At 48.9% G+C, this 26,329-nt stretch overlaps 1 protein-coding gene across 1 annotated transcript in view; it reads right to left on the bottom strand.

The window, feature by feature from the left end:
• BSN (bassoon presynaptic cytomatrix protein) overlaps positions 1-26,329 on the bottom strand; it is a 95,376-nt gene that overhangs the window by 46,054 nt on the left and 22,993 nt on the right. Inside the window, exon 2 of the mRNA XM_075159286.1 lies at positions 22,328-22,727. Coding sequence (XP_075015387.1) covers positions 22,328-22,727 — 400 coding nt within the window. The remainder of the gene's footprint in view (positions 1-22,327; positions 22,728-26,329) is intronic.

Here is a 26,329-nt window from a genome sequence, read left to right as displayed (position 1 = left end):
ACCCCCTCCCCGCGCCACGCACGGTGCCTGCTTTGCCCCTGGTCAAGGCTTGTGCAGGAGAACGGCTCCCCGGGCACCGGGAGGTACCGTCCCCAGGTCCTGCCACCATGCAAGCTGTGGATGAGCCCACCAGAATCTTCCTGAGCTCAGGGGCTGGGGAACAATGGGATCATTGAAGCTTTCTCACCTTCCACAATAACCCTGGCTTATGGAGCCGAGGCAGAAGAAAGCCAGGGGGCTTTCAGATGGGATGGAAACCATCAAATTGTTCTCGGTGACTTGGTGAACAACTGCTGAGGAACATCTGTCCTGAGGAGCAGGAGAAAGCTGCAGGGAATACAGTGGGTCAGTGTGCTCCCAGAGCAAGCATTTGAAATGTAAATTTAGATGGGTTTATCACAAATTGATGCAACTGATGACACAACGTGTGGATTACACAGATCAAAGATGACTTAAAGGATCCTGAAGGGAAGATAATAAAGAGGAAGGGCCAAGTCATCTTGCCAAAGATCCTTCCCCCAGGAAAGAGAAAAGAGAATGGAAAAGCCTGGGTGTAAACCTTTACCAGCCCAACCCCTGAAAGTTTTGATTTGGTGGAGAACTGGCCAAATAAGATGCAGAAATAGATGAAACGGTGGACTATTCGGTTGGCTTGCATCGCTGTCCTCTAAATGTTCCTCTTCTTGCCTGCAGACTCATCACGCAGGGGGAAGATGCTCAGAAAACAATACAGAAATAGGGGCAAGAATAGGAAAAGAATAATTTATCCTATTGCTTCTTCATCACTGCTAACAGTCTGGGTAACTAGCAAAACAAAATGTCTACTGGTGAGAAGAGAGAAACCCAAAATTATTGAAAACTCTAGTTCCAGCTCACCTGGGAATGCTGAAGTCGCCGTTATACCCTAAAATAAGGGGAGGTAAAGCTGTGCTCTCTTGAACAGCCTGAGACTGGCTGCTCAGAGCATGCTAATCTCCCTCACCCCAGGAAATCTGACTGGGGGAAATACTGAAAAATACAAAGAAAATGGGAATGTGGATAATAGCTCTGAAACCAAACTGATGCCTCACTGAAGAGCGAACGAGGCCAGCTAAAAGTGAAGGCGGCTGCTGTGCAAAATGAAGGGTACCATGAGAAATACAAAATCAGCAAATATCGGAGCTCAGCACACCAACGTCAACCGAGCAGCTGTGAAGTGCTTAAACCATATGAAAACAAAGGAGCTTCAGGAAGAAATCTCTTGGGGAGCAGTAGGAAGGATTGATCGAGGGCATTAGGGACAAAGGCCATCCTAGAAAGGACAGAGGCCCATCGCTGGATGGAGACGGTAAAGCTGTTAACGAGACTGATATGGCAGAAGTGCTGTAATTACTGTCGTCGAACATTTGGGAAGAAGCAGGATAACACTCATTACGAGGATGAAGCATTTCCAACTTATTAGCAATCGAGAAGAACATTCAACAACATCTACCAGCACCAGAAGATATTTAAATTTGGCAGATCTGAATAATTTTGCATCCAAGAGATCTAAGAGAGCTAAGAAAACTGCTGTGTGCTGATGTTCTTTTTTAAGAGGAAATTTTAGAAGACTGGAAGAGTCTTCTGCTTGAATATCCAAGGCGGCAGAGGTACGGCCTGAAGGGGACAGCTAGCCAGACATCTGTCCAAGACAGGAGGACAGCGCTGGATTCACGCAGCAGAAAACTGAAGGGCACGGGTATATGCCAGTCAACGCGGTCTTGGGGAAAATGGGTCACAGCAGGCAAACCTGATTTTACTCTATGCACTGTAATGCATAGAAGCAATATCCTTGATGTCCAAAAGGTCTTTTGACCTAGTAATGCATGACATGCTGACAAAAAAAAAAAAAGGACTATAAAATATGAATAGTGAATATGCTAAATGGATTTCAGACTAGTTACCTGGCTGCTCCGGGAGACAACAAGGATTCATCACTGCTTAAGTATCTCACTATGGCTAACACCACTCACCCACGGCAGATTTTGGTAAAACGATAAATAGAGGAAGATGAGTCTCCGCTGCCTGGCAAACCTGCGCTCGATCCGTGCGGGAAGCCCGGAGCTGGAGGGAGGAGTGAGGAGGTGGCTCAGCCTCCTCGTCCAGCACCGAGGGACTCCTTCCAGAGCCCTCTACGGTTCCACACCGACATTTTAAGGAGATTAGTAAAACACTGCGGGAGATATAGACCGGATCTCTAAGAGTGATTCTAGGGATGCAGAAAAAGTCTGAAATGAGAGAATTAAAGAGGTTGATCTTTTTCGTTTATCAAAGAGAAGATTAAGAAGTGACTTGATTACGATATAGCAGCACATTCAGGGGAAACAATATCAGGTACTAAAAGGTTCTTAATTAGGCAGAAAAAGACATAAAAAGAACTAATGACTGGAAATGGAAGCCAAATATATTAAGCATCACTTTTAACAGCAGATGTTTCTAACCATTAAAGCAAATTATACACATGCTGTTGGGCTCAGCAGAAGACTCAGGGAAGTGAAGCTTGCAGGCCTTTCATCTATGAGGTATTTTATACCCGTACTGATCTCAAAAGCTTTGAAGGTTGGAACCATCCCATCTTTACTGACATTTGGTACGTCCGCATCCAACACCTGACCTGCCCCAGCCCTGCACGCAGTGCCCAACACGCCCACGACCACCAGCCCTACCCTTCCCACCCCAGACCCCTGCAACGTCCCAGACTACTCCTCTAACCCCCCTCCCAAATCCTGCTATTCCCTAATGCACGGACGGGTCTGCAGCCTGCAGCACTTGTGGGGTCACCGCTGCCAGATGTGCCTCCCCCTCTCGACGCCATCCTGCGGCTGCCGGCACCGACCTTTTCCGAATCCCATTAGGAACGAAAACTTTCAAATCAGCATTTCCTTAAAACAAATGGTAGGCAGGAATATACACAGCACACGCTGGATGTGCTCAGGGCAGATTTAAACACCGATAAGAATTATAGATGGGCACACGCCTGGTGGGCAGGATCCTGACCCTCTGCAGTACAGGAGAGCAGTGTTTTGCACAGGTACGTAGGGGCGACCAAAAAGCCTCCCTGTGCGCTGTGGCTTACCGATCCTTCTCGAAAAACACCAAGAAAAGCCCCCAGTTAAAAATGATCTGAAACGATAGAGATAGCTTGAGTTTATAAGACTTCTGAAGTTATTCTAACACCACCTATTTTAGGAAACTATGTGGAAGCAGTCCGTCCCCTGGATTTGTTACCAGGAGATGCAAGGGAGCGCTGGTAATGTGTGGGTTGTTTTGTTCTCCTGAGGTAAGACAATACAGCTCTAAAAGTATCCTAAGTATAGTGTTCAGCCTTTGCAGTAGACAGGAGAAGCTTTAAAATGAGCTGCAAGCAGAAAGATTTCTTAATTGAACGTCCGAGATCTCTTCAAGCCAAAATTTAGGATTATAATGAAGAATAATTCTGTCTTTGCTGAGGGTTGGTTATTTTGGACCATTTCGACCAGGATGCTATCCTACTACCTAAAAATAATAAACCCAAAAAGTATGGGAGAGCATTAGTTGACCATATTTAGGACTTTGGAGACTTGAGACTGAATGGTTCCTCACCAGCTCTACCCACTTACAACCCCTCACTGCAGCCAAAGCCACCTGACCTTGCTAGCCATCCGACCCTGTATCAGAGGAGGCCATTGGGCACTTCAGGAGCACAGTTCATCTGACTTGTTTTAGATGATTACGTTAGGCTGGGAAGAACAGCTCCCAAGTCATCTCGAGTCAAGCGTGGCCAATCCCATCCAAGGTTGACCACTTTGAACAGGACAGAGCAAAGGAGCTTTGTTCAGCAGAAGATACAACCCATCCTTCTCTGGTGTGAGACAACAGGATGGACAACTAGCTGAAAAACAAGAAGCCAAGTTCATGGGAAATCAGAGAAGAAAAGGAGCATGGGTTTTCTCCGAGTTGCCCAAAACATTGTATTTAATATTCTACAAAACTGGAAATCCTGGAAAAAACATATTTGGGAAGAGCAAGACAGCGAGACTTTGGCAGGAGCTCTTCGACTCCAAGAGCCCTAAGCAGGCTCCTGCCCCAGAGCCACCTCTCATGGAGCCAACCCCCAGCAGATGCACCCCAGGGCCGGGGTCACAGCTCCCTCCTCTGCCTTTCGCAGCCAGCAGTACAGCCAGAACGAGAGGAGTATAAAAATAACCAAAGCTGGAATTGGGTAACGAAGGTACTGCGTTAATCAGACTAATAGGGAGGCTCAGTGCCAAGATCACTGACTGGATGAAGAAGGGTTTCATTAATGGGTGCTACTGGCTTATCCTGGAGGAACACTGCAACAGCCTGGCCTCTCCCTAGAGCTGCAGGTGCCGCCAGTGACCTGCCCGAGAGTGTCCTTACGTGCCTTCAATTCATCAGTCTGCCTGCAGACAAAGAACCGTCATCTCGTGAAATCAGCCAGTCAGCGAAACGTCCCTTCCCCTCCATGCCTCCGGGATCCGCTCCGGAGGAGCTCTCCAGGGGGCACGTCTTGCGCTTTACATTGTCACGCTGAAATCTGCCAAAGCCACGTACCCTACAATTAAAGCAACATCCTGATCCAAGAGAAGAGGCAGTGCTAAAGGCAGCCCTCGGCTAGAAAATAGAGGGAACAGCAAGCTGCGGTGGGGAGCTGGGACGCTGCCGGGAAGGCAGGAGGTGGGAATGGCTGTAGGAGAGCAGGGAAAGCTCAGCAAATCTTGGAAGAGCTGCTGATGCATGGAAAAAGCTAAAAGCGCTGCGTGGAGAAGGCTTCCCACACCATCTCAGACTGGCTGGTGGAGCATATGACAAATACAAATATATGCCTTATTCTGAAGTTTTGGGGTTGTTTTTTAAAGCCGGGCTATGGCTGATTTCTCCTGCAGCAGCACAGGGACAGCTTGCCACAAAGCTCAGGCAGCGAGGGTAGGAAAAGCAGCCCCTGTTGTTTGGATCAGCGCACATCCTGCGTGCAAATGCAGCGAGAAGCCTGCAAAGCATCCCGTGGGAGGCTGCAATGTGGTGTACCAGTCCGATCTGGGGGGGGACAGATAACGTCAGGAGATGAAGTCTCCTAGGGCACCTCTGGAGGACCATGAGCGGCCCAGGGTGCAGGAGCCATCGTGTGTCCTTGGCCAGGCTGCGTGTCAAGACATCACCAAAATGCAGGCGTGCACCCAGGTGGAAAGAAGGCGGATGCAAACATGCAGGCAGCGTGGGCTGAAGCTTCCTGGTTGAAATCTAAAGCACAGTTTGAGGAGAACCCAGGGCTCCAGAGGGACTGTGCAATTAGGAGTCTTTCGGCACTTAATTGACAGGGGAATTGGTCGCCGAGGCACTTCTGAAAAAGGCCACCTTATGCTCATCTTTATCTTCAAACATCTCAATACAAATAAAATCTAGTCCTTAGCACTCCTGCCCAGGAGGGGAAGCCACCGAAGCCGTCAGTAATCATCCTGCTAATGCTTGCCAGAAAATAATCAACTTGCTCGCTTGCTGGCGAGCAAGAGGAACCAACCCCCAAACTCATGTCCTTCACTGCAAACAACAGATGGGAAACAGCGTTTGTTCAGAGAATCGAGCTGTGGAATAAGACGGTGCCATTTCATCCTATTAGTCACTTCTTAACCGGTTTCCTTTTCTCTAGTTAGCGCTCCCCGAACTAACCGGAGGCTGCTAGAGCAGGCCTTCTCCTCTCCCCAGAGGGTGTCAGGAGGTGTTAACCCACACGAGGCTCTGCAGTTTTTAAAGGCAACCTCCAGCTCCTGCGCCTCGCTGTTCGGACAATCTTTACCCACACCACGCAGCCACTGACGCAGAGATGAAGCAAACGTTCAAAGAAAATAACTGCAGCTGCAGGGCTTTGCAACTAACCTTGATCTGCTGTCACATGCAGGACGGCGCTCCCCCAGCAGCATCCCCCATGGCTAAGGCGCCGATCGAGCTGCTAGCCCCTCGGGAAGCGCGAGCATCCCCTTCTTCACCACTTGCCCTTGCTGGCGGAGAGAAATGGATGGGCAGAAGGAAACCTTACCAGCATCAAACCCAGCGCTGCTCCTCTGCTCCCCCCGGAGCGGGGGTCCCCCCCCCCCGCCAAAGCAAGGCGCTGCCTAGCTAAGCACGCCGGCAGTGCCACCGCCCGAGGCGAAGGGACAAGTCCTTCCAGTTCATTAGGGAAGGTTTCTTGTGCAATTTGCTGCCTCGCTAGCTCCTGTTTAGACAGCCTTTGTTCCCTGTCCGCAGGAGCGCATGAAAGGTTTGGACGTCTGTGCGTGCTCAGAGGATGCTCTCCCCTGGGCTCCGTCAGGAGGATCGCGAAGAGCTCACCCCAGGTTTTAACCTCCTGAGCTTTGCACGCCGATGGTCTCTAAGTGCAGCCCCGGGTCCCCTCCCGCTCCGTAATGCAGGATGCAGGACTTCCGCACGAGCCCTCTCGGTCAAGGAAAGCCTAATGGCTTGCTTTGCCTTTTTCTGCGGCTGCTCCCGTACCCTGCTGCCAGCCGAAGGACGGACGTCCAGAGTTACAGGAGCCTCCGGTCCTGCTCACTTATTGTCTTCTGCAGAACTAAAATAGCAGCCTGGGAGGGAGCAGGGGAGCTCAAAACTTTCCATTCACCGGTACCTCCTGCCTAAAGCAGAAAAATACATGAGGCCATGGGGTTTCTCTGGATGCAAAGTGGCTACCACGTAGAGCAGTGATGCAATTCATAGCTATAATGCTATAAAGAGCATAGGCTGCTCTCAATAAATAGACTTCTAATAGATTAATTTAAAAGCAGCCCAGTTTCCTATTGGTAATACAGAATAAAATCATCATTCGTTTACTGCATGGCTCCACATTTATTCAGTTATGAGTGGGCCCTGCTGCAGCCTTGCCCATGAGTTTCTGGGTCCTTTGGAAACCCTCCCGGACAATTACAGTAATAGGAGATAATGGCTGTAGCTCAGGGACTAAACTAAACACGCTTGAATATTTGAAGGTCCTTTTACGCCCCAAACTTTGCATTACCTTGGCAGCATCAGCATCTGACTAGGGTACAGCAGCAGTCAGGGCGGAGAGGATCCTGATCCTCTGACGCAGTAGCAAGCGCCTGGGACAGAAGTTTTTAAACGATAAAGACAATCCTGGTGCTAGCGTAAATAGCCCAAAGTATTTTCAAAGAGAGTCACAGACCAGGCGTTATGGCCTCACATTTTCTGCAGACTGAAGGACTCAAGTTAGGTCTCATTTATCCTGCGCCAATATGTATTTATGAGGGAAGCCACTGGAATGAACAACTGCAAATGAACATATGGGAGTGGATCAATGCATCAAAGCAGAATGTATTTTCTGTCTTTCTTTTTTTTATTATTCTGGATTAAATATGTAATAAATGCTCTTGTAGAATTTAAGGCCTGAAGATAGACAAGCCATTGCACAATCTTTTTACATACCTAAACAGATTTAATTGCTCAATTATTCCAGATAAACACGATAAGTTCCCTGCCATGAATAATTTATAATCCAGCTAGCCACACAATCTATGAAACACAAATCTATGGCTGCAGCAAAGGAAAAGCGAGCAGATGCCACGATCCTGAGACACCCCGGCTCGTTACCAAACGTTGGCCAAAGGAGCAATAGCGTAAGCTGCCCAAGGCAGGTCTGATCTTGCTCGAAATAGCTCAGCCTGTATCTGCATTTGGGTTATCATGTTGCTCAGAGGATGCAAATATCGAACAAATTAAATAGGCACGAAGTTCAGATGCGCACCTGGGAGGAGACAGGCACAGGACATCCCCCCTTCTGTTCATGGTCTGGACTGTGCTGGGACAGCCCTCCTCAGGAGCTGGCTGTACTGGTTTCTCCAGGAATTTCATTAGATGATCGTGACAGAGCTTAAGAGCCGCAGTGAAGCCCAACGGGGCGCAGTGCACTGGAGGCTGGAAGCCTGCAGGGGCTGTCGCGAGGGACGGCACTCAGGACCCCGCAGAGGAGGCAGGGGAAAGGAGGACTGCTGGGAGAACGAAAGGTCCTGTCCAGCCAGGACTTACCACGCTTGGATAGGAGAGACCCGAGCGAGGGACCTGGAAGGTGTCCAGCAGGAGCGTTAATCCTAAACCCATGACGAAGCCATCCCAGGCAGCCCCCTTCCCACGCAGAGGAGTAACGAACCGCAGCGCTGAGCACCGCCCTGGGAAAGCTGTTGTACCAACCAACATCAACGGGTAGGAGGGGCAGGTACCACCTCCCGGCTCCAGCGACCCCGAACGAACGCAGAAGGCTTTCCCACGGGGCTCGGGGCCCTATCGCGAACCTTGAGCATCTTTAAGACTCTCCGAGAGGCAGACGAGAGGCGCTGGGTGGGTTTCCTTCAGCCTGGGCACCCAGCACTGCCTTTCCCTGCCCCACTCTTTCCAACAGATGCTCCTGCGTCTGAATTTTATTTACGCTGCTGCTTCGTTGCAACAAACCCATGTTAAAGGATGCAGGATTTCGCCCCGATGTCCTGCAGCAGCAAGAAGAGGGCCGACAGATGTTTGTCTAATTTGGTCTTTAAAACTTCCCACCAGTTGTGGATTTACTGGGTGGGCAGCAAAAGGGGGAATAAAGGGGCTATGGCTTAACTATCCTCACCGCTAGAAAACATTCCCAAAGTATTAACCTAAGTCTTCCTTGCCGTCCTACAGCCCACAAACACTGAACAGCAGCTATTTTATTCAGTAAAAACAGCCTGCGAGCAGCTTCCCTGCTGAAGACGTCTGAGCCTGTCCCGGCACCAAGACCACAATGTGCAAAATGCCTCCTAGAGGTGACTGGTCACCACCTTCATGCTGCAGAACTCTTGGTCTTGATCTCCCCGGGGTTCCACAGCACCTCCATGGCCTTCAGACCCAATTCATGGTTTTCTGCGTTTCCAGGTGCAGTTTCTGTGCATGTTTAGGAGCTGCTCGGGCAGCGCTGGAGGACAACGTGCTATGAAAGGAGCTCAGTCTTGCATGTTCCATCAAAGCAGCCTACAGACCACCTGCCCCCTGACGTACCTCCTGTTTCGCCGCCTTCTGGAGAGACCAACTTGGGTGACCCTGGTGCCCAAAACAGGCTTACAGGTATGGCCACGAACACCAGAAACAGTTTGTCCTGTCACCAGCTACCTATTTTAATAAATTAGAATAGGCTTTCTGTGTTGGAATTCCTATCCCCATCCAAAAGCACCTGGACCCAGCTCATAAGTCACCATCTACTAAGTAAAATACATACCAATTCTAACATAAAAATCTGCAAACGATTAGAATTTGAACAGATACCTGTAAGCCACATCACTGTTAATTGTGTTTTTATAGCCACTGCATAACCTTTAAGAAGAGGGTACTTAATTGCAAGCCAGTCTACAATAGCAATTACCTTGTCTTCAAAAGAAATGCTAATTGCAAAGCAAGATTAAAATTGGTCATTCAAATCATGATTTTTTGCTTGCTGATCTAAAGTCATTATTGCCATGGAGATCTAAAGTGATACATCCCGGGAAGGTGCATAAACTCTTAATCAGAAAGAATCCTGCTATCCGCAAGGCTGCCTCCTTTATCATCACCCAAGCCAAAAGATGAAGTTACCCAATTAGGGGAGCTCTCTGCTGCCCCCCTGATGGGGGGCTCAAAGGATCGCCAGAGAGCAACCTGCCCGGGACCCCTCAGCCCAGTTTCAAAGCCTGGGCAAGCTTACAAATGAAAGCTACTTTTGTTCTGCTCAAACAAGGGGCCCAGTCCTTGATTGCAAAACTAGAAACCATTACAGAAGAGAAAAAATTTCAAATAGAAATTGCTCAGTTAAAAAAAAATATCGCAGAAGCAAATCTTTCCTCCACCTTTTCAGGCTTCTTAGCTTTTCTTTGAAAGATCTCTAAACAGCAGCAGCTTTGGGTCAACACAAAAAACCCAACCAAACAACACAAAAAACCCAAACCCACCATGCAAGAATTCTCTCCCCTTTTTGGGCAAACACGCCGCTGTCAAACACTATTTTAATGCTGCCTTTAGCCCCTTATTGCCCGCACAGCCGGGAGCATCCCCCTTGCCAAGACAGCACTCCCACTGCTGAGCTGCAGCAACATTTCTAGCACTGGTGGCTGGAAAGAGAAGATGGAAAGAGAGATGGAGATGTACTGGTCACAGTGGTGCATGCAACCCCAAGCAATAAATACCAGGGAAATAAATCAGGTTGCTCATTTGAACAAAGTCTTTAAGAGCTCCTCAATGAAGGCATCCGTCCATGCCATCACAGCCGACAACTCGGTCCCCACGAGCGGACCAGTGTTTAATGAAATCTCAAATTAACTTGTCAGGCAAAGAAAAAAAAACTTCTTTTACTTGTAAATAGTGTATTTTTGATTAAAGCATCACAGCTATGACAGACAGCTATCTCCAGGCAGCCATCCTATGCCTCTGGCAGAACATTTTTTAAAAGGTGCTTCTATAGAAGCATTTCTTAGTCAAGCCCAATAGCTCAATACATCATCTTTAGGTGCCAAAAGCGCCCAGCACCTCCATGCTGGTTCCACTCCACCGGTGCTGCCGCCGCAGCCGAGGAGCACGTTGGACTGGGTGACAGGCAACGCAAGCTGCAGTGCTCCAGGAACGGCCCCGCTCCGTGTCCATCCAGGCAAAAAGGAAAGTACAGAGCAGCAAACTGCACAGTTCAAGCTGATTTCACCCTGCTTTGATTTGCTCCAATGCCAATTAGAAACCGCTTTTGGAGAGAAACAATACATCTTGTCACCGCGCCCCGGCCTCAAACCCAGGCGACTCGAGTGTAATTACCAGCCACCGGCACCCTCCGATCTACAGCGCGTTTCTCGCAGGCGAGATAGCAGGAGCGATTGCTGCTCCCTCCGTGTTCGGGTGTTCAGCTGGAGAGGTCTCTCCTGATTTTCGAGTGTTGTGCATCAAAACCTCCAGCTGAACGGTGGGAGCTGCGCCGACTGCGAGCAATCAGACCTAAACTGCCTTAAATTGGGCAGATAAGGGATGGATTGCCCGGCAAGAGGGAAGCAGCAGGACCTGTGCACCAGGAGGGGAAAACATTTTACATCCAAATAAATACCACCTTCCCATAAGCTTTTATCTGCCCACAGCCTTGTCTGTTGGTGTCAAGCCCCCTGCCTGGCTGGGCTGGCTCCTGGCACTCTGCAGAGAAAGGAAAGGAGGAGAAGCAGGTCTGAACCATGGTGTGCAGCAGGCGTTGGGATGCAAAATGGCACACTGTGCACGGCCAACATCTCCTCAGGGGATGCTGCTCATCCTCACAGGGAGAGGGTCTCGCTGTGCTGAGAGCTTTGCTTCCCGGTGGGATGCAGGCTGGGTGGCATGGGGCAACTCCCTGCAGCTGGAAGACATGGGAAAAGGGGTTGGCTGGAGAAGGGGGACTTGGGGCAACAGCTTGAGCTGGCCAAAACCATCAGTAGGGGCAATGAAGCCTTCACTTTTTACAAAAAGTAACGTAGCGCTCAATGTTGGCTTTTGGTTGGGGTGGCGTGGCTTGGAGATCACTCAATGCGGTGGTGCTGGAGCTGTTCAGAGCCCTCCAAACGACACATCCTTCAGAACTATCAGGTCACGGGACTTTTCTGGGCAGACCGGTAAAAACTTTATGCCCAAGATCTGCATAAAGCATCATTTCAACACGTCCCCTAGGTCTCAACGAGAATTTAGCACCTGGAATTAGTTATGGAAAACAATATTTCAGAAGTTGCTGGATTTTTTTCTTCCTAATTCAATAAAGCAATAACGATCGTCTGCTGAGAGCAAGTAATGGGATCCCAGAAGCAGCTCAAAGACAGATGGCAGCAGCAGCATGCCTGTTTGGTGATATTTCTCAGAGCGCTCTCCAATTTGAAAGCCACAATCATATCATCTGGAAAATTAATATGGCAGGTCAGAACATAAGGTAGAGTTTGTAAAAACGAATTTCAGGGCATGAGCTGGCCTGGCCCAGCATCTCAGTACTGACTTGGGACTCCGAAAAAAAGCAGGATTCATGCCCCAGTCTGCCAAAGGTCCCTTGGGCAGGTTGCTCAGGAGTAGAGGAAAGCAGCATGTCTGGGTACAAGGGCTCAGTTTAACCGGGCTTCACTTTTTTGGGGGGGACCCCTCCTCTGCCCCAGCACTGTTGGCCTTGCATTAGCACGCTGTGCTCCATCAAACACCAAGAGTATTTGCTTTTCTCGAAGCTCAAAAGGTTTTGCAATATGTAGAGTACGCACTGCCCATCGCAGGCAAAACGGAGGCAGACGTGCTCAAGGCAATATGCAGCCTCTCCCCACAGTAAGTATGCTCATTATTTCTGTGGAATCCAGAAATTCAGGTAATTCAACTCTTCCTCAAGTCCCCAGGGTAACTTTAGCACAGAGCACTAGTTTTTAGCCAGACCTTTCCACTAGACCTGGTATTTTATCTACTGGGCATCATACTCTGTTCACAGGGGGAAGGAGCAGCAAGCAGTGCCTTACAGGAGATCAGGAGAAACATGGGATGTCTGCCAGGGAAGAAAGAAGACATGGTACAGCTGAGAGCACAGGAGGGGCTGAGCAGAACCAATGTGTGACCCAGAGCCATGATGAAGCTTGTTCTGGAGGAACCCCACACCCAAGGAGTTGCAGGGACATGACCCTTCCACCTTCCCCCCCACCTAAGTCTCTAGGCATCACAGTACTCCGCAATTAAGAGAGAGGGGAAAAAAAAAAACAAAACTAAAATCCCAAGGGGAGTTCCCATTCCTAGATCCAAGCCTAGCCGTGCCCCCACTCCGGCATATCCAGCTGGTTGCTGCACTATACGTGCACCCCTATACGTTTGCATCCTTAGCAGGCTTTTAATAGCGAACGCTTGCTGAGCCCGTATTTCCTGCAAAGCCGAGTTATGTGCAGTGACAAGCTCGTTTGCTCTTTGGGGACAGGGCTTCAAATAGCTGCTCGCTTGTGGCAATTAAAACGGGCAGAGCGCTGCCACCGACTCCGCTAGCCTGTGCTGTGACTGATGCAAGCGCCGGCTGTAGCGCTCTGATAAGGATACGGGATGATTCAGAATAATCTAGGCTTTGCTGAACATATGAGCCCGAGTGTTTGTGCTTCTCTTTCTGTCTAACAGGAATACTGCGTCGTGCTTGTTAGAAGGGGGAGAGGGCGACTGGAGGTAGGTGGACACAAAAACTTCCTCTCCGTAAGGCTGATGGGCACATCTGTCCTGCCCACCACTCAGGTCTCCTTCCATGGAGGTCTCCAACTCAAGGGTCTGGCCAGTCTGACCCCATGGCTCGGACACAACAAGGGGGTGACAGAGCAGGTGGGGAGGGAGCAAAAAGTCAGTTAAGTCAATTAAGTCTTCCTCCCATCTTGGGGGGATTTCCATGAGCTGCCACCAGGCAGCAGGGCTGCTGCACAAGCAGTTGGGGCTCAATTAAGACGCAGAAGATGGGCATCAAAGTGGGCAGGGCAGGGGGCAAGGGAGGAAGGGGAGGGACACACTGGCTCTTCAGTCTTCAAAACTGACTTCCAGCTGGTTTAGTGCCATGTTATGTCCATGCCTTAACTCGTTTTCACAAACCTTTAATCCCACAGACCTGCTGCATAGTCTACTCCCATCCCATCAAGACCACATCTTTCCCTATTGAGCCATTCCAACAATTTGGCTTTGATTTCACCTCGAGCAGAAAGCCAAGCCAACGGCACAGACTATTTACAACATGAACCAAATCCAGAACTGAAACATCCCACCCTTCGGCTGTCCTTGATCAAAAGGTTTACAGCCTAGATAAAATGGCATTTCAATCAGAGTTAAAATAACCAGGTTTTATAGTCCAATTAGCACCATACCCCCTCAGATAAGGGCTGCCCAAGAGCACGGCTGCATATTACCTCTCTGAGATGAGGAGCTGGGTACGACAGGAGGGTGAGGTCCGGGAGCAAGGCTGTACGAGCTTGAATTAAAGCGGTGAGGAACACCTCAGCAGGCACAAACTGCTGTCCCACAAACACCTTACTGCAGTCACAGGGCTATTTTCAGAAATCTCCGATATTTTTCAGTCCACCACACTACATAAATCCCCTCTCGGCACCTAAACGTGACCATGGCCAAGAGACAGATGAGAAACAGGGTTAGGAAGAAGCAAGTTGGGTTTCTGGTGATGGGAGCCCACACAGTTCTATAAATAGCATCGGTGATCAGCTAAAATTCAGGTCAAAAGAGATGCTGCTGAGATGTCACCACCTCTGCCAAGCAGCGCTATCTTTAAGGACCAAATGAACCTCACACGTTGTTACCAGCCAGGGTGGGAAGAGCAACATCACGGCGTCTCCTCCTGTGCCGGGGCTCTCCTACCGGGCACCCCTCTACCGCACCGGAGACACGGCCCCCGAGACAGCAACATAGGGGATGCAGAGCGGGTGCTAGAGGGGAGCGTCGGACACCCCCCATTACAACCACCCTGCTCTGCTGCTTGTAGAAAGATGGTAAATCGGAATTAAATCGGCTGGGATTAACTCAATCTCTGTTGAGGCACTGAAAGCGCTTGAAGTGTCCTCCCAACCGCTCCCCGAAGGCAGCGCAGCATTGTACCACCAAGCACACATTGCAAACAAGACCGTACAAGCGAGGGCTATAAAGTCCTGCGCAATCGCTGCTCTTCGGGATACTTTGTGTGCGGTGAGCGGGATCCAGAGGGACACTTAACCACCTGTGAGATTTCACGCGCTCGACTGGTAGGAAAAACTTCAGCAGCATCCACGTGAGCAAAATAGCTCCATCGACCGCCACAGGCTGTAAATGATTTTATTCCTCTGCCCAGGGACATCCAGGGGAGGGAACTGAAAGCAAGTAGCAGACACAGCGAAGCTTTCAAAAACACGGGGAGCCTCTGACTCGGTACCCTGCTCTGCTTTGGAGAGCTTGACAGCCGCTTCCGATCCTCAGCTTGCTTTTCTTTTTAATGATAAAGTGATATGCGAGTCGAAAGCTAGAGGAAAACCACATCTCATCCAAGCAAACAGCTTGCCGTAACTTAATGTACCGAGGGAAGGATGACGCAGGGCGGTGGTGGCTCAGCACGTGCGGCTTGCTGGGCTTGGTATTTATCAAGTGACAGAAGATGCCAAGAAGAAAGCAGGTCACTTCCCATCTCTCAGGGGTATTCATCCTTACTTGCAGTTGTTTTTATTACCCCTCTCCACCACAGCATCGCTCCGGCGTGCGGGAAGCCACGCTCTCCCATCCCCTCCGAACAATTTAACGCGTCACCGTGGACTTTTATGTGTCCCCACAGTCGGGTCCCTGCTGCCACGGCTCATCGGAGCCAGCCGTCAGCGGAGGGGAGCCACCGTGAGCAACACCAGCCCCATTACTCACCCGGAACCGTTTAGCCAAGATAGTTTTTGACATTTTCCGCAAGTGAATTTTGCATTATTTGAATCATCCATGCAGAGCAGAGCGAAAGGCGGCATACTGGGAGGAACAGCCAGAATTACTCATGAGCTTTTTTTTTTTTGTTGGCTTTAACTTAAATTGCGATCTATCAAACAGACAAGTCGCATGTCGCTGCAGACGGCTGGGAGAAACCCCTGCTTAGGCTGCAGCAGGGGCTGAAAAGGCAAACGAGTCATTTATATGCAGAAATCCTCAGCAAGTGTGCTACTCTCCAGCTTCGTATTAGTTGCTTTATTCAGTGCTAATCACCCCATTAAAAAAAGATAGAGCAGAAATAAATAAAAAAAAAAAGTCCAAGCAAGAGATAACAGAAGCATCCTTCACTGCAACACTGCAGATACAGGAAGAAATGAGGGCTGGGATACTTAGTGTACGGATAAGGGGATTAAGAGGTGAAGGGCAATGGTGAGGAAGGGCTAAATTACGGGAAATACACCCCCACCCCACCCCCACCACCCCCCCCATCTGTTGGTCCAGGGTGATAAATTCAAAGTTCTTATCAATATTTTCTCACCATAAAAAAAATACAGAATATTCACTGCAATCACAAAGAGCATATTTTTAGTGCCTAGCTTTTCCATCGTGCTCACAGCACGAGGTGCTCTTGAAGAGAGCTGTAGGGCTTCTTCAGGTGGGCACATCCCCAGCGAGCGCTGGTCCCGGGAGCTGCCCCGCAGCAGCAGACCGGGCCAAGCATCCCTGCCCTTATGAGGAGGCAGCAGCCATGATGAGCCCCGGCTCCTCCAAAGAGGATCACACCCAGCACAAACAGGTCACTGCTGGCTGAAGCTCTGCTAAAAACAAACAATAAATTGGAGTAAAACTCGCATTTCTCTCCTATTGCGCAGCCTGAACCAATGGAAAATTTCTCCCGGATCTGCAACATAACGCTAACGACAGATTTATTTTTACAGCAATATCATGAAGAAGGATGATCTCAAAAGAGAAGTCATTCTGAAACGGGCAACTTGACTCAGCACACAGGGGTCTGGCTGGATATAGGGTGCAACCTTACCATGCACACACGCAAAGAGCTGTCTCACACCACAGCAGCACACAAATCCTGCCTGCCCGAGGGTGTCCTGGGTTTTCATCTGATCACAGGCAGAAAAAACATACCACTGAACTTGCTGAAAGGTGCCCAGAAGAGAGGACCGCTGCCTACAGAGCCAGCCCGACAGTCTTACCTCCCCAGCTACCCGCTCCTCTGCCACGGCCACCATGGCCCCCACGCCTGGGGGTGAAATCCCCCGGGGGATGCCAGACCGGAGAAACAGTTGCTGTTAAATATTACCCCACTATAGGATCTGCTTTTTGAGATCCGGCATTTTTCAGACCCAGCACCCATTCTTTAAGGGAAGGGGGAACTATAATCTCCGAATACAGCCTCGCGTTTCTGCACGAGCACAATAACACATCTTCGAGCTGCGGTGCTGCACGCACGCCAACAGCTGAGGCTGGAGGCTGCTTCACAGCCGGGAAAATGAATAGCCGGCGAGGTCCCAAGGGCAGGAGAAAACCTTGTCGGCCTTGCTGTTCAGCAGGAGAAGAGACCACGTAAATGGCTCCTCCTCTGCCGTCAGTCCCGTTGCAAAGAGCTAAATCAAACTCGGAGCTGACGCACCCAGAGAAAACTTAGAAATTTAGGAGGTGCCACACCGGCATTGCCCCACAGCTTCTCAATGAAGAGCCAGGAAGGAGAAGGACCACTTTGGTCGTTTAAAAAGGCAGAGAGAGACAGGGGAGATTAAATGTCTCAAAAATCATGTTTAGTTATCTATTGGCAAGCAATACATTCACCCTTTTTCATCCAATCCTCTGGTGCTCACCCCTTGGTGCTCCCCGAGCTCGGACACAGCCAGAGTCCCAGAAACCGCCACATCAACACCCAGGAAGGACGAGGCAGCGCGTCAGAGCACAACGTACTGCAAAACGTGACTTCAAGCCACACAAATTACAGAAACATAAATTACAGTCGTGCTCCAACAACTTCAGGGCTACCCAGACCACAAGGGACCTGCGCCCAGCTACTCCCCACCAAATGGTTTCAGCATCTCTTAGACCCTGGGGTAAAACCACTGATGCCAACGGGGATTTTGCCCCCGCTGACACAGCGGGCATCAGAGACCTGTAAATGTTTGGATGTTCAGTGAATGACAGGCAGGAGATGAGAGGGATGAAAGAAAGATTGGGGATTTACTGCTATTAAGAATGGCCATCATTTTAACGTAGAACTAATAACCCCCCTGGCACCCCTAAGCACAGCCCTTTGCTCGCGGGGCTGCTGAACCAGTGGTCACTAGTCAAGCCAAAGCCTCCTGAAGCGTAATTATTTCAGATTGGGCCCTTAATTCACAAAAACAGCAGGTTTTACTGAAAATCAGACACTACACGCTACAAGGTATAAAACTGAGACAATGAACCAAACGAGAAATGGGCTCTTAGGAAAAGCAGCATACGAACACCTTCACAACTTCGGTGACGTTTGGTGGGGTTTTGGGTGTTTTTTTTGTTGGTTTGGTTTTTTTGAAGTCATTTGCTAAATAAATGAGGCGATGTTACGGGCAGGCACGGCTCCTGCCGGTGGAGCTTTGGACCAAGGCCACCCCTCCAGCGCTGACGAGCCCCTCTCCCCCCGCGCTGTCCTCCCGGCAGAGATGCCCGGCTGAGCACCTTGCCATCCTCGGCTGCCCTTAACTCCTCCTCCTTTGCTCCACTTTACCTGAATTTTCTTACAGTATTGAGCAGAAAAGCATCTACTGGTACGTTATGATAGGACAAATACAACCCTATACTGTACATTCATACTTCTATTATTTCATTCTCACCTCCTCAGCTGATGGTGTGCTTTCCATTAATAGAATTTAAACATTTACCTCAAAACTTTAAATGATTTTTGTGGATATCTTCTCCTGCTACAGATAACTCAAGAGCTACTGAGAGGTTTTCCTTGCCTAAAAAAACAACCTTGACCGCTGTTGGGAAACCAACCAGCAAGTTTTTAATCCTCCCTGAGACTTTTTACGTTTCACTTGCCAAAGGTCCGTGATCAAAGGTTGGTGATGATCTTACTCGGCACGGAGTACATAGGGAACAGATTTACTTTCAAATATTTTAAATATTTCATATTTTCATATGACATTATATTCATAATATAAAAAGTACAAAGAATCTCTTCAATCTCCTTAAGCAGAGCTAAAAAACGAGGACCAGAACTGAAGTTTAACAAGTATTACCACTTCATACATTCACTCAGAACGGCTTGAGGACAAAAGCAGGGACTTCAAAAAGGAAGTAATTTGGTGAAGAACATACACGTGTAAATATGCTCCTTCTCTTCAGGGTGGGGAGAAGATATCTGCATCTGAATACTTATGAAACTGCATCTGATGAACACGATTTCAAATTGAAAAAAAGCACAATGGAAACGTAAGGAAGAACGCACAGATCTTCTATAATCCCAAAGCGGTTCCAAGCAAACCTATTAGGCAGCCAGACATCTTGAGTTTCATTTCAGCACTAACTAAAGCACGTATTTTAATGCTGTGCCTCTGCTCTTGATCAAAACCAAGTTCTAAATTTTTTCGGTTTAGCACTTAGGATGGGGAGGAAATGAATTAAAAGAAACTTGAAAAATTTTAAGAGAACACTGAAGAAGAAATTAATTTCTCAAATTAGCAACGTGCAGTGGCACTTCAAAACCCCAGAAAAACAGAAAGGATGCCTGCAGGTTACTCCTTATGATACCAAACAGAGCAAATCCAATCAGATGAACATGCTGCAGGATCAGTCAGGCGAAAGCCACAGGAGTGGCATTACAAAGTGAAAGATGTGTAAAAAGAGGATTTTCTAAACCTATTGTACTGGCTTGAAACTGAGCTATTCCCCCCCAGAGGAAACGACAGCCTTGCCGGTATGGTTCTGCAGAACAAACTGTCCAAAAAAAACCCTCAAAGACAACAGAGAGGACAACTAGAAAAAAAGTTTTAACGAGAAATTTAAAATCCTACTAGAATGCAAGGGCTGCAATATTGCATTTAAAATAACACATTTCCATTCAAAAGCCTATTTCCTACATAGGCGTGTAAGCCAACTTAAATTTTACCATGCTATTTCATAACTTCTTGTCTTTAATGGTGCCATCATAGCTCCCTGCTTCACATTTCCCCTTGCTTAAAATAACCGTCTATGGCAAGAGCACTGACCTTCAGGAATAAGTGAATGAATGAGAAAACTGGCACGCCAGCATGCGACCAAATTGAAAACGATGACAGCAGTTATTTCCACGCACGGAGATGAAGGGAGGGAAGAATATGATTATCTACATGTAAAATATTGAGTGACACCAACAGCAGACAGGAACTTCTGTTTGCCCAGTCTTGTGAAACAAGAACGAGCTGGTGCTCAAAGGAATAAAAAGACAGCAAATAAAAAAAAAAAACAAAAGAGATTTATTATTTTTTTTTGCTCAGCAAGAAATCAACTCAAGACGCCATAGAGGCCAACTGCTTCGTCATGATAGAAATTCATTACTTGCCTTTAAGATAAAATGATCATCAAGCCACATGAAAAAGAATAAAATAAAAGACAAAGAAAAAGAATTTTTCAATTTTTCAAAGGAATGTACATACTTCTGAGCAGAAGCTATCACCTAATTATCGAGCTAAGGTGTTTTGCTAGGGGGTACGGCTAACCCTCCTCTGAAACATGTGTTCTTGCTTCTTGTAAGTGGCAGGATGGAGCGTGATGGACTACCGCTCATACGCTAAGTCTGTTGTTATTTTATTTATATATATATAGAAAAGATATATTAAAAAGCTATTTTATAATATATGTATTTAAAAAAAAATATAAAAGACATCAAGTTTATATAAACACCAGGCTCTCAAAAGGGTTTCAGAAGTCAATGCACGTGGCTGTGTTATGCCAGACAAGTACCGGAGTTCCCACCTCGCCACACCTGCGGTTTCTGGCAGTCCCACAGATTGTGCAGGAGAGGATGTACCACGTAAAACACAATTTTGGTTTTCTTGGGTTTGGTTTTCTTAGAAAATGTGATATTTTCAATTATTTAATCCTGCTAGAAGGCCTTGAAAGCAGAAGGAGAAGTTACAAATCCATATCTACTGCAGCACAAAGTAGAAACATCAGCTATTCACATGAAAATATATTCATAAGGAAATGCAAATGGAAAGTGCAACCCCACAAATCCCCTCATTAGCAATACCGTGCAGCCACCCTGCAGCACCTGCTGGGCTGAGGGACCAGGCTGGTTGGATGTTTTGCCCTGTGAGGACGGTCAAGCAGTGGAGCAGGTGGGACCGGGAGGTCCATCCTTGGGAGTTTGAGACCCAGCTGGATAAAGCCCGGAGCTCCCTGGCCTGATCTCTGCTTTGGGCGGAGGTTGGACTAGGTGACCTCTGGAGGTCCTTTCCAACCTGGCTCCTACCATCAAGAAAGAGATCAACCTCCGAGCTGCCTCCCATCAACGCTCTTTAAGGCCACCAGACCACTTCAGCCGCCTCTCCAGGTGACTCTAGAATAGCAGCACAAGTGATGATGCTGCGGAAAGCGAGTCGCACTTCAACAAGGCAGTAACCACCGTCGCTCCCCCAGCCAGCCCATCACACCGGCTGCCAACGCAAGCTGCAAACAGCAATCTTGGACAACTGTTTTCATCCCCCAACTCCCTCAATAACCTACTTACAAGTCATAAGGTTGCTTGCTGTTGAAATGCATATTAAACTCAGAACAAACAAAAAAAAACCCACATCTTTTTTCATCCCAGGTCCACCCCAGGGCCCCTTGTTAAGGTCTGAGACCTTATGCTGATCTTCGCAGGGGTAAGTACCTCTTTACAGGGGTACAAAAGCAGCACCCAGCTAATTATGTCTCGCTATTCCAGGGGTATCAGCTACCCCAACTCTCCTTCCACCAGGAAAAGGGACTGGGAGGCAGGAGTCTCTCTCAAACATCGGTGTTTAGAAACCGCTATGGCTGGTGTCAGGAGCAAGCACTGCGCGCTTACCAGAAACAGCTACCGGCAATAAAACGTGGGTACCCAGGGGACTTCAGTGCCCAAATCCTGTTTCCTCACTGGAGTGGCACAGTGGCTTTCCAAAGCGTGGCTTAAAGTTTCTGTTGTTAAGCCTGAGAGTAGGAATCCCCATGGTTTGGCTCTTAACAGCTGCAAAAAGCATCCATGTCCCTTCCCATCTTGTGTGGAGGTCTCTGACCTGATGGATCGGCAGGGGGGGGCCCCCATGGCCCAGCACCCCCCGCTGCTGGATCCACCCCCGGGAACCCGGCGCATCCATCTCACACATCCCACACGGCGCAAAAAGCTCCCCCAGCAAGGCACCATCTCACGCACGACTTCGCACTTCTCTCCTGCCGCCGAGCCTGATGCTGTCTGAAACTCACCCGCCACCAAAACATCATCACCTGGGATGAGTCAGGGTCTAAGAGGATCGGCACCTCGGGGTTGCCAACAACCCCTCTGCTCCCCTCCCGCTGTCGAGTCCTTCAACTTCAGGGCAGTTTTGTGTACGTGGACCTCACCTCAGCCAAGCATTCTGGGGTCCCAGCAACGGAGACTGAACCTCTCTGGTGGTCTATCACTTCCCTTTAACTAATTTACCTCCCCTGCCTCATTATAGTTCACAATATCACAATTATCCCCTGATTAACCAGCAGAGCCCTTGCTCTTGGGCAATGCTTCGCAGCTGCGAAAAGCAAAGGTGCAACTTCTGTGCTTGGAGAAATCAAGAACCTCTCCCTGCAAACCTTGGCAGCGGCCACCCCACCGCCCACCCGAACCGGCCGGGAAGGCTGCCCGAGGAAGAGGAGGCATTACCTGGGTGAGGTGCGGGTTGGGGTTGAAGCCACACTGGTTGCAGACTTTGCTGTGACACTGGGTGCAGGCATTGAAGTTCGGCTGGCCGGGCGAGGAGGTGAGCTCCGTCGTCTTGCATATGGGGCAGAGCGTGCTGCTGGGGAGGGGGGCGATCTGCGGGAGTGAGTAGGGAGAGGTAGGGGTGCTGCCCCGGTCCGGCGATGCCGAGGGAGACCTCCCCGAGCCCTGGCTCCTGGCATCCACCTGCAGCATCCTCCGCGGTCCCTCCGCCGGCGGTCCGGGCTGGCCCCGGCCCCTCATCTCCCGGGGGCTCTGGGAGCTGGGCACAGTCTGTGCGAGGGAGGGGGACGCTGACCGCTGGCCCGCAGCCTGATCCAGCTGCTCCGGTCTCCTCGGCGTGCTGAAACACCATTAAAAATACACATAATAAGCCAGGTTTAGTATATTCAAATGATGCCTGTCAATGCAGAAGACATCTAAAGCACCCTCTCCGCCCCCGAAGCCCCAGCTCAGCCAAGGAGGCACGGCGAAACCACGCTGCAAACCAGGGAACCGTTCAGATCAGCAGAAGGATACGCTTTACCTTATGAAACACGGCGCAATTTCAGCTTTCTCTTATATAACCCAGCAGCAGAGATCTAATTGAATTATTTGGTGTATTCCAAGTTGAAATTTAGTCGGAAAGTTGCAGAGAAAACATAAATGAGAAGTTTGGGGCAGCTCAGCCTCCTGCCATTAGCACTTCTGCAGCGCAAACCGGTGCTCGAAGAGGCAGCAGCAATTCGGGTTTGCAGACTGCGGGGCCCTTCCTGCAGGGAGACGGCCAACGCGCGCTAAACCATCTTCTCACAACCTACTTCTAGGAGTTGCTGCGAAACGAAAAGACTGCGAAGAGCCCTATCTATTGAAGGAAAACCCCTCCAGAGGCCCAAAGGCGGCAGGAGAACTACTTATACCTTCTCACTGTCAAGCTGCTCCCGTGCAAGTCACAGGTGACGGCAACCGAGGGCTTGTTTCCCAGGGGCCACAGCAGTGGGAAATTAAGAGAGAGGGCATCAGCTCTGCTTTAGTAATCATTACTAAAATGAGAAGCCTGGGGAACAGGGGCTTGCGTGGGCTGGCTGCCCCCCAGCTGAACCCTCTTCTGGGTGATGTGAGTCTTGGCTGGGCAGAAAACCCGCTGGGATGCATGGGGTCACCAGGACAGGGCGATGAAACCTCCCTGTGAAAGCCCAGCTACCCAGAAGGAGCAATGCTGAGCTCGGCATCGCACCCGCTGCTGGTCAGGCAGCAGTCCCCATAGCCTGCATAGGATGCTCAGCACCCTGCAGCATGTGCTCCCTGCCACCCCAGGGCTTGGGGAGAAGGTCCAGTGACCCCAGGGAGCTCTGGAGCAGCTTCAGCTGCAAGAGCTTTGAGCTCTTGTGTTGGAGAGCACGGCACGAGGTCCCACGCACCCCACCTCCCACGTTATTTCCCTGCAACGTGCTGCTGACAGACCACGAACGCGTGAGAATGAATCTGCGATGGAAGATGTTTATGTAATTACAGGGGTTTTAGGTAACAGAATCATCTGGTGCACGTGCTCATCAAATATTTCTCAGAAAAGCAGAAGCCCTAATGCCCTTACTACCTGTGATCTACAGCTGTTTAAGGAAAAATATTACTCAGAATCTCAAATTTAATAAATTGTTGATTTACCCAAGCAGGGTCTGACCTTATAAAGGTTTAAAAAGGGAACTTAAATGCATAAAAGTAATGAAATTCAAAGTGCACATTGCCACAGTAATAGGAAGTCAGATGAAAATAAATATTAAAATAGCACTTTGGGAATACTTTTCGGCTGCAGATTGAAATCCACTTCTCTGAAGGAGGAATCACACAGTAATAATAAAGCAAAGCAATAAGGGAGTAACTGATCTGCTCCAGACTAAAGAGCAAACCGCACCTGGCCCTGCAGCAAGCCACCTGCAGTAAGTGCCGTTTGCACGCCCTGCTCCTCCACCGCGAGTCCTGACGCCCCTGAGTTCAGAATTGGGATTTGCCTCCTGATGCTGAGGGCTGCAAAGCTGCTGCCCCATAAAACGTGTGGCATCCGTAGCTGGTGGAGATGGGAGAGTCTGTCCCAGACACTGGGAGAAGGTACTGTCAGAAAGCAAAATGCATTTTCTCTCCTTAAATTTAATTCTTATAAAAACAGCATTTATGTATTAGAATACATACTATCCTAATGGTGTATTAAACAGCATTGAAATAAAATTATTTGAAAAGATTCATGTATAGACGGTCAAATAACTGTTGTTTGGAACAAGAGAATGGTTTTTCCACTGCAAATTTTGAAATTCAAATCTTTTTTTCCCATTTGATATGCAAAAAATGTTTGCCACCAAGTGGGAATTCTGATTCCAAACCGGCTCTGACCACAGAAATACCACTCAGCTACGGTTTCACCTCCCAGCTCAGTGAGAAATGGAAAGAACTTACAGCAGCTACCCACAGCAGAAGTGTTTAGCAGTATATTAGTAGGTATCACCTATTTTTGCAGCTGGTATTAGTAGTACTAGCAGTCTGGCTTATTTAGTTCAAGTACCTTTCTTTAAATAAAGAGTGAATTTTTTCCTTAGTGAATTTTTTGCAGCAAAACCGTACCTCTGAACCTGCGCTACATCAAGAGGAGCTGTCACACAAGGCACAGACAAGTTTACTGTGTTTCCTACCCAAAACAGAGTCTGCGGCTCTCTTGAAAAAGCAAAAAATACACAAGGTGCTGTTATTTTGCCTTGAGCATCATTCCTGGCGCAGAAGAGGAGGGAGCGCAGTTGGGCACTCACTGCCTGGCGGGACACTGCTGCTCCGGGGATGCTCTCCCAGCCTGGGATGGAGTTCGTCCCGGCTCCCTTCGCCCTTTCAGGGCAAAGAAATGCCATGTACCATCTCCATCCCGCTCCCAGCAGCGGTTTCACCCTGTGCACCTATACCATCACTGCATTTATTTATTTTACAATTATCCAAGATGCCCCAGCCGTCCTGTGGCACGGCCTGGGCTGCCTTTCACTTGCGCCAGCCGAACGTGCCATGTACGTCTCGTACCCATCTATGAACCCTTTTGCTGTGTTACACAAGTCCAAACTGCTCATCCACTTTTTTTCCATACAGCCCTCTTCATCACTGATAAAAACATTAGCTAGCATCAGGCTGCTAACCAGTTCCAAAGAAATTCCCCCCAATGCCAACAGATCACTTGTTAACAATTAGATGGAGATGTCTTGATAAGGCAGGATTTCACCCGTTTGATGGGGGCTGTATTGATTTTGCACCACCCTAATTGTTGAATTAAAAATATTGGGCGATGCTCAGTCAAACATCTCCGCAGGGTCCAAATTCAGCAGCGCTCTCACAGTTACCAACAGAGTTATAATTTTGTCCAAGTAAAAAATATCAAGCGCATTTGACTAAGCTTATTAACAATTAACATCGAGGTTTCCAGTTATTATATTCTGTCCATTAATGCTCTATCAAGAGAAGGTCAGGCAGGCAGCTCTATTAATCTGCCCACAATCACCGGCAGGTTGGGCAGCTGGGAAGATGCCTTCTTCTTCCTTTTTTTTTCATTTTTAAATTGAAAAACGATGGCTTTCTTCTTGCTTTCTAAAACTCCCTCCATTTTCCAGCATAAAGCCGACACGGCGTCAAACCAAGCCACAGCCAGCCTCCTGCCAGCCTAAGCCAGCCTAAGTGATGCCCACCACCAGCATGCCTGCTCCTCCGCTTCTTGCCCAACCTTCTCCAAGTTTGTTGGAGCTCAACTCTGACCGTCCTTTGAACACGGAGCATCAAACCAGGCAAAGCAGCACACAGCACCAGCCTCTGCCTCCTGCAGAGGGGAATACAGCATTTCACCGTCAAGAAGTACGCGGGTAGTCCTGGGTCTGCAACATCAGAAGCCTGGGTTTCACTCCCAACGCCGCAGCGTATCCCTGCCACCTCTATTCCCTTCCCTAC

Source organism: Calonectris borealis, chromosome 10 (genome assembly GCF_964195595.1).
Source record: "Calonectris borealis chromosome 10, bCalBor7.hap1.2, whole genome shotgun sequence".
NCBI lineage: Eukaryota > Metazoa > Chordata > Aves > Procellariiformes > Procellariidae > Calonectris > Calonectris borealis.
The sequence above is the reverse complement of the archived record's forward strand: the minus strand, read 5'-3'. Positions and strand labels throughout refer to the sequence as shown.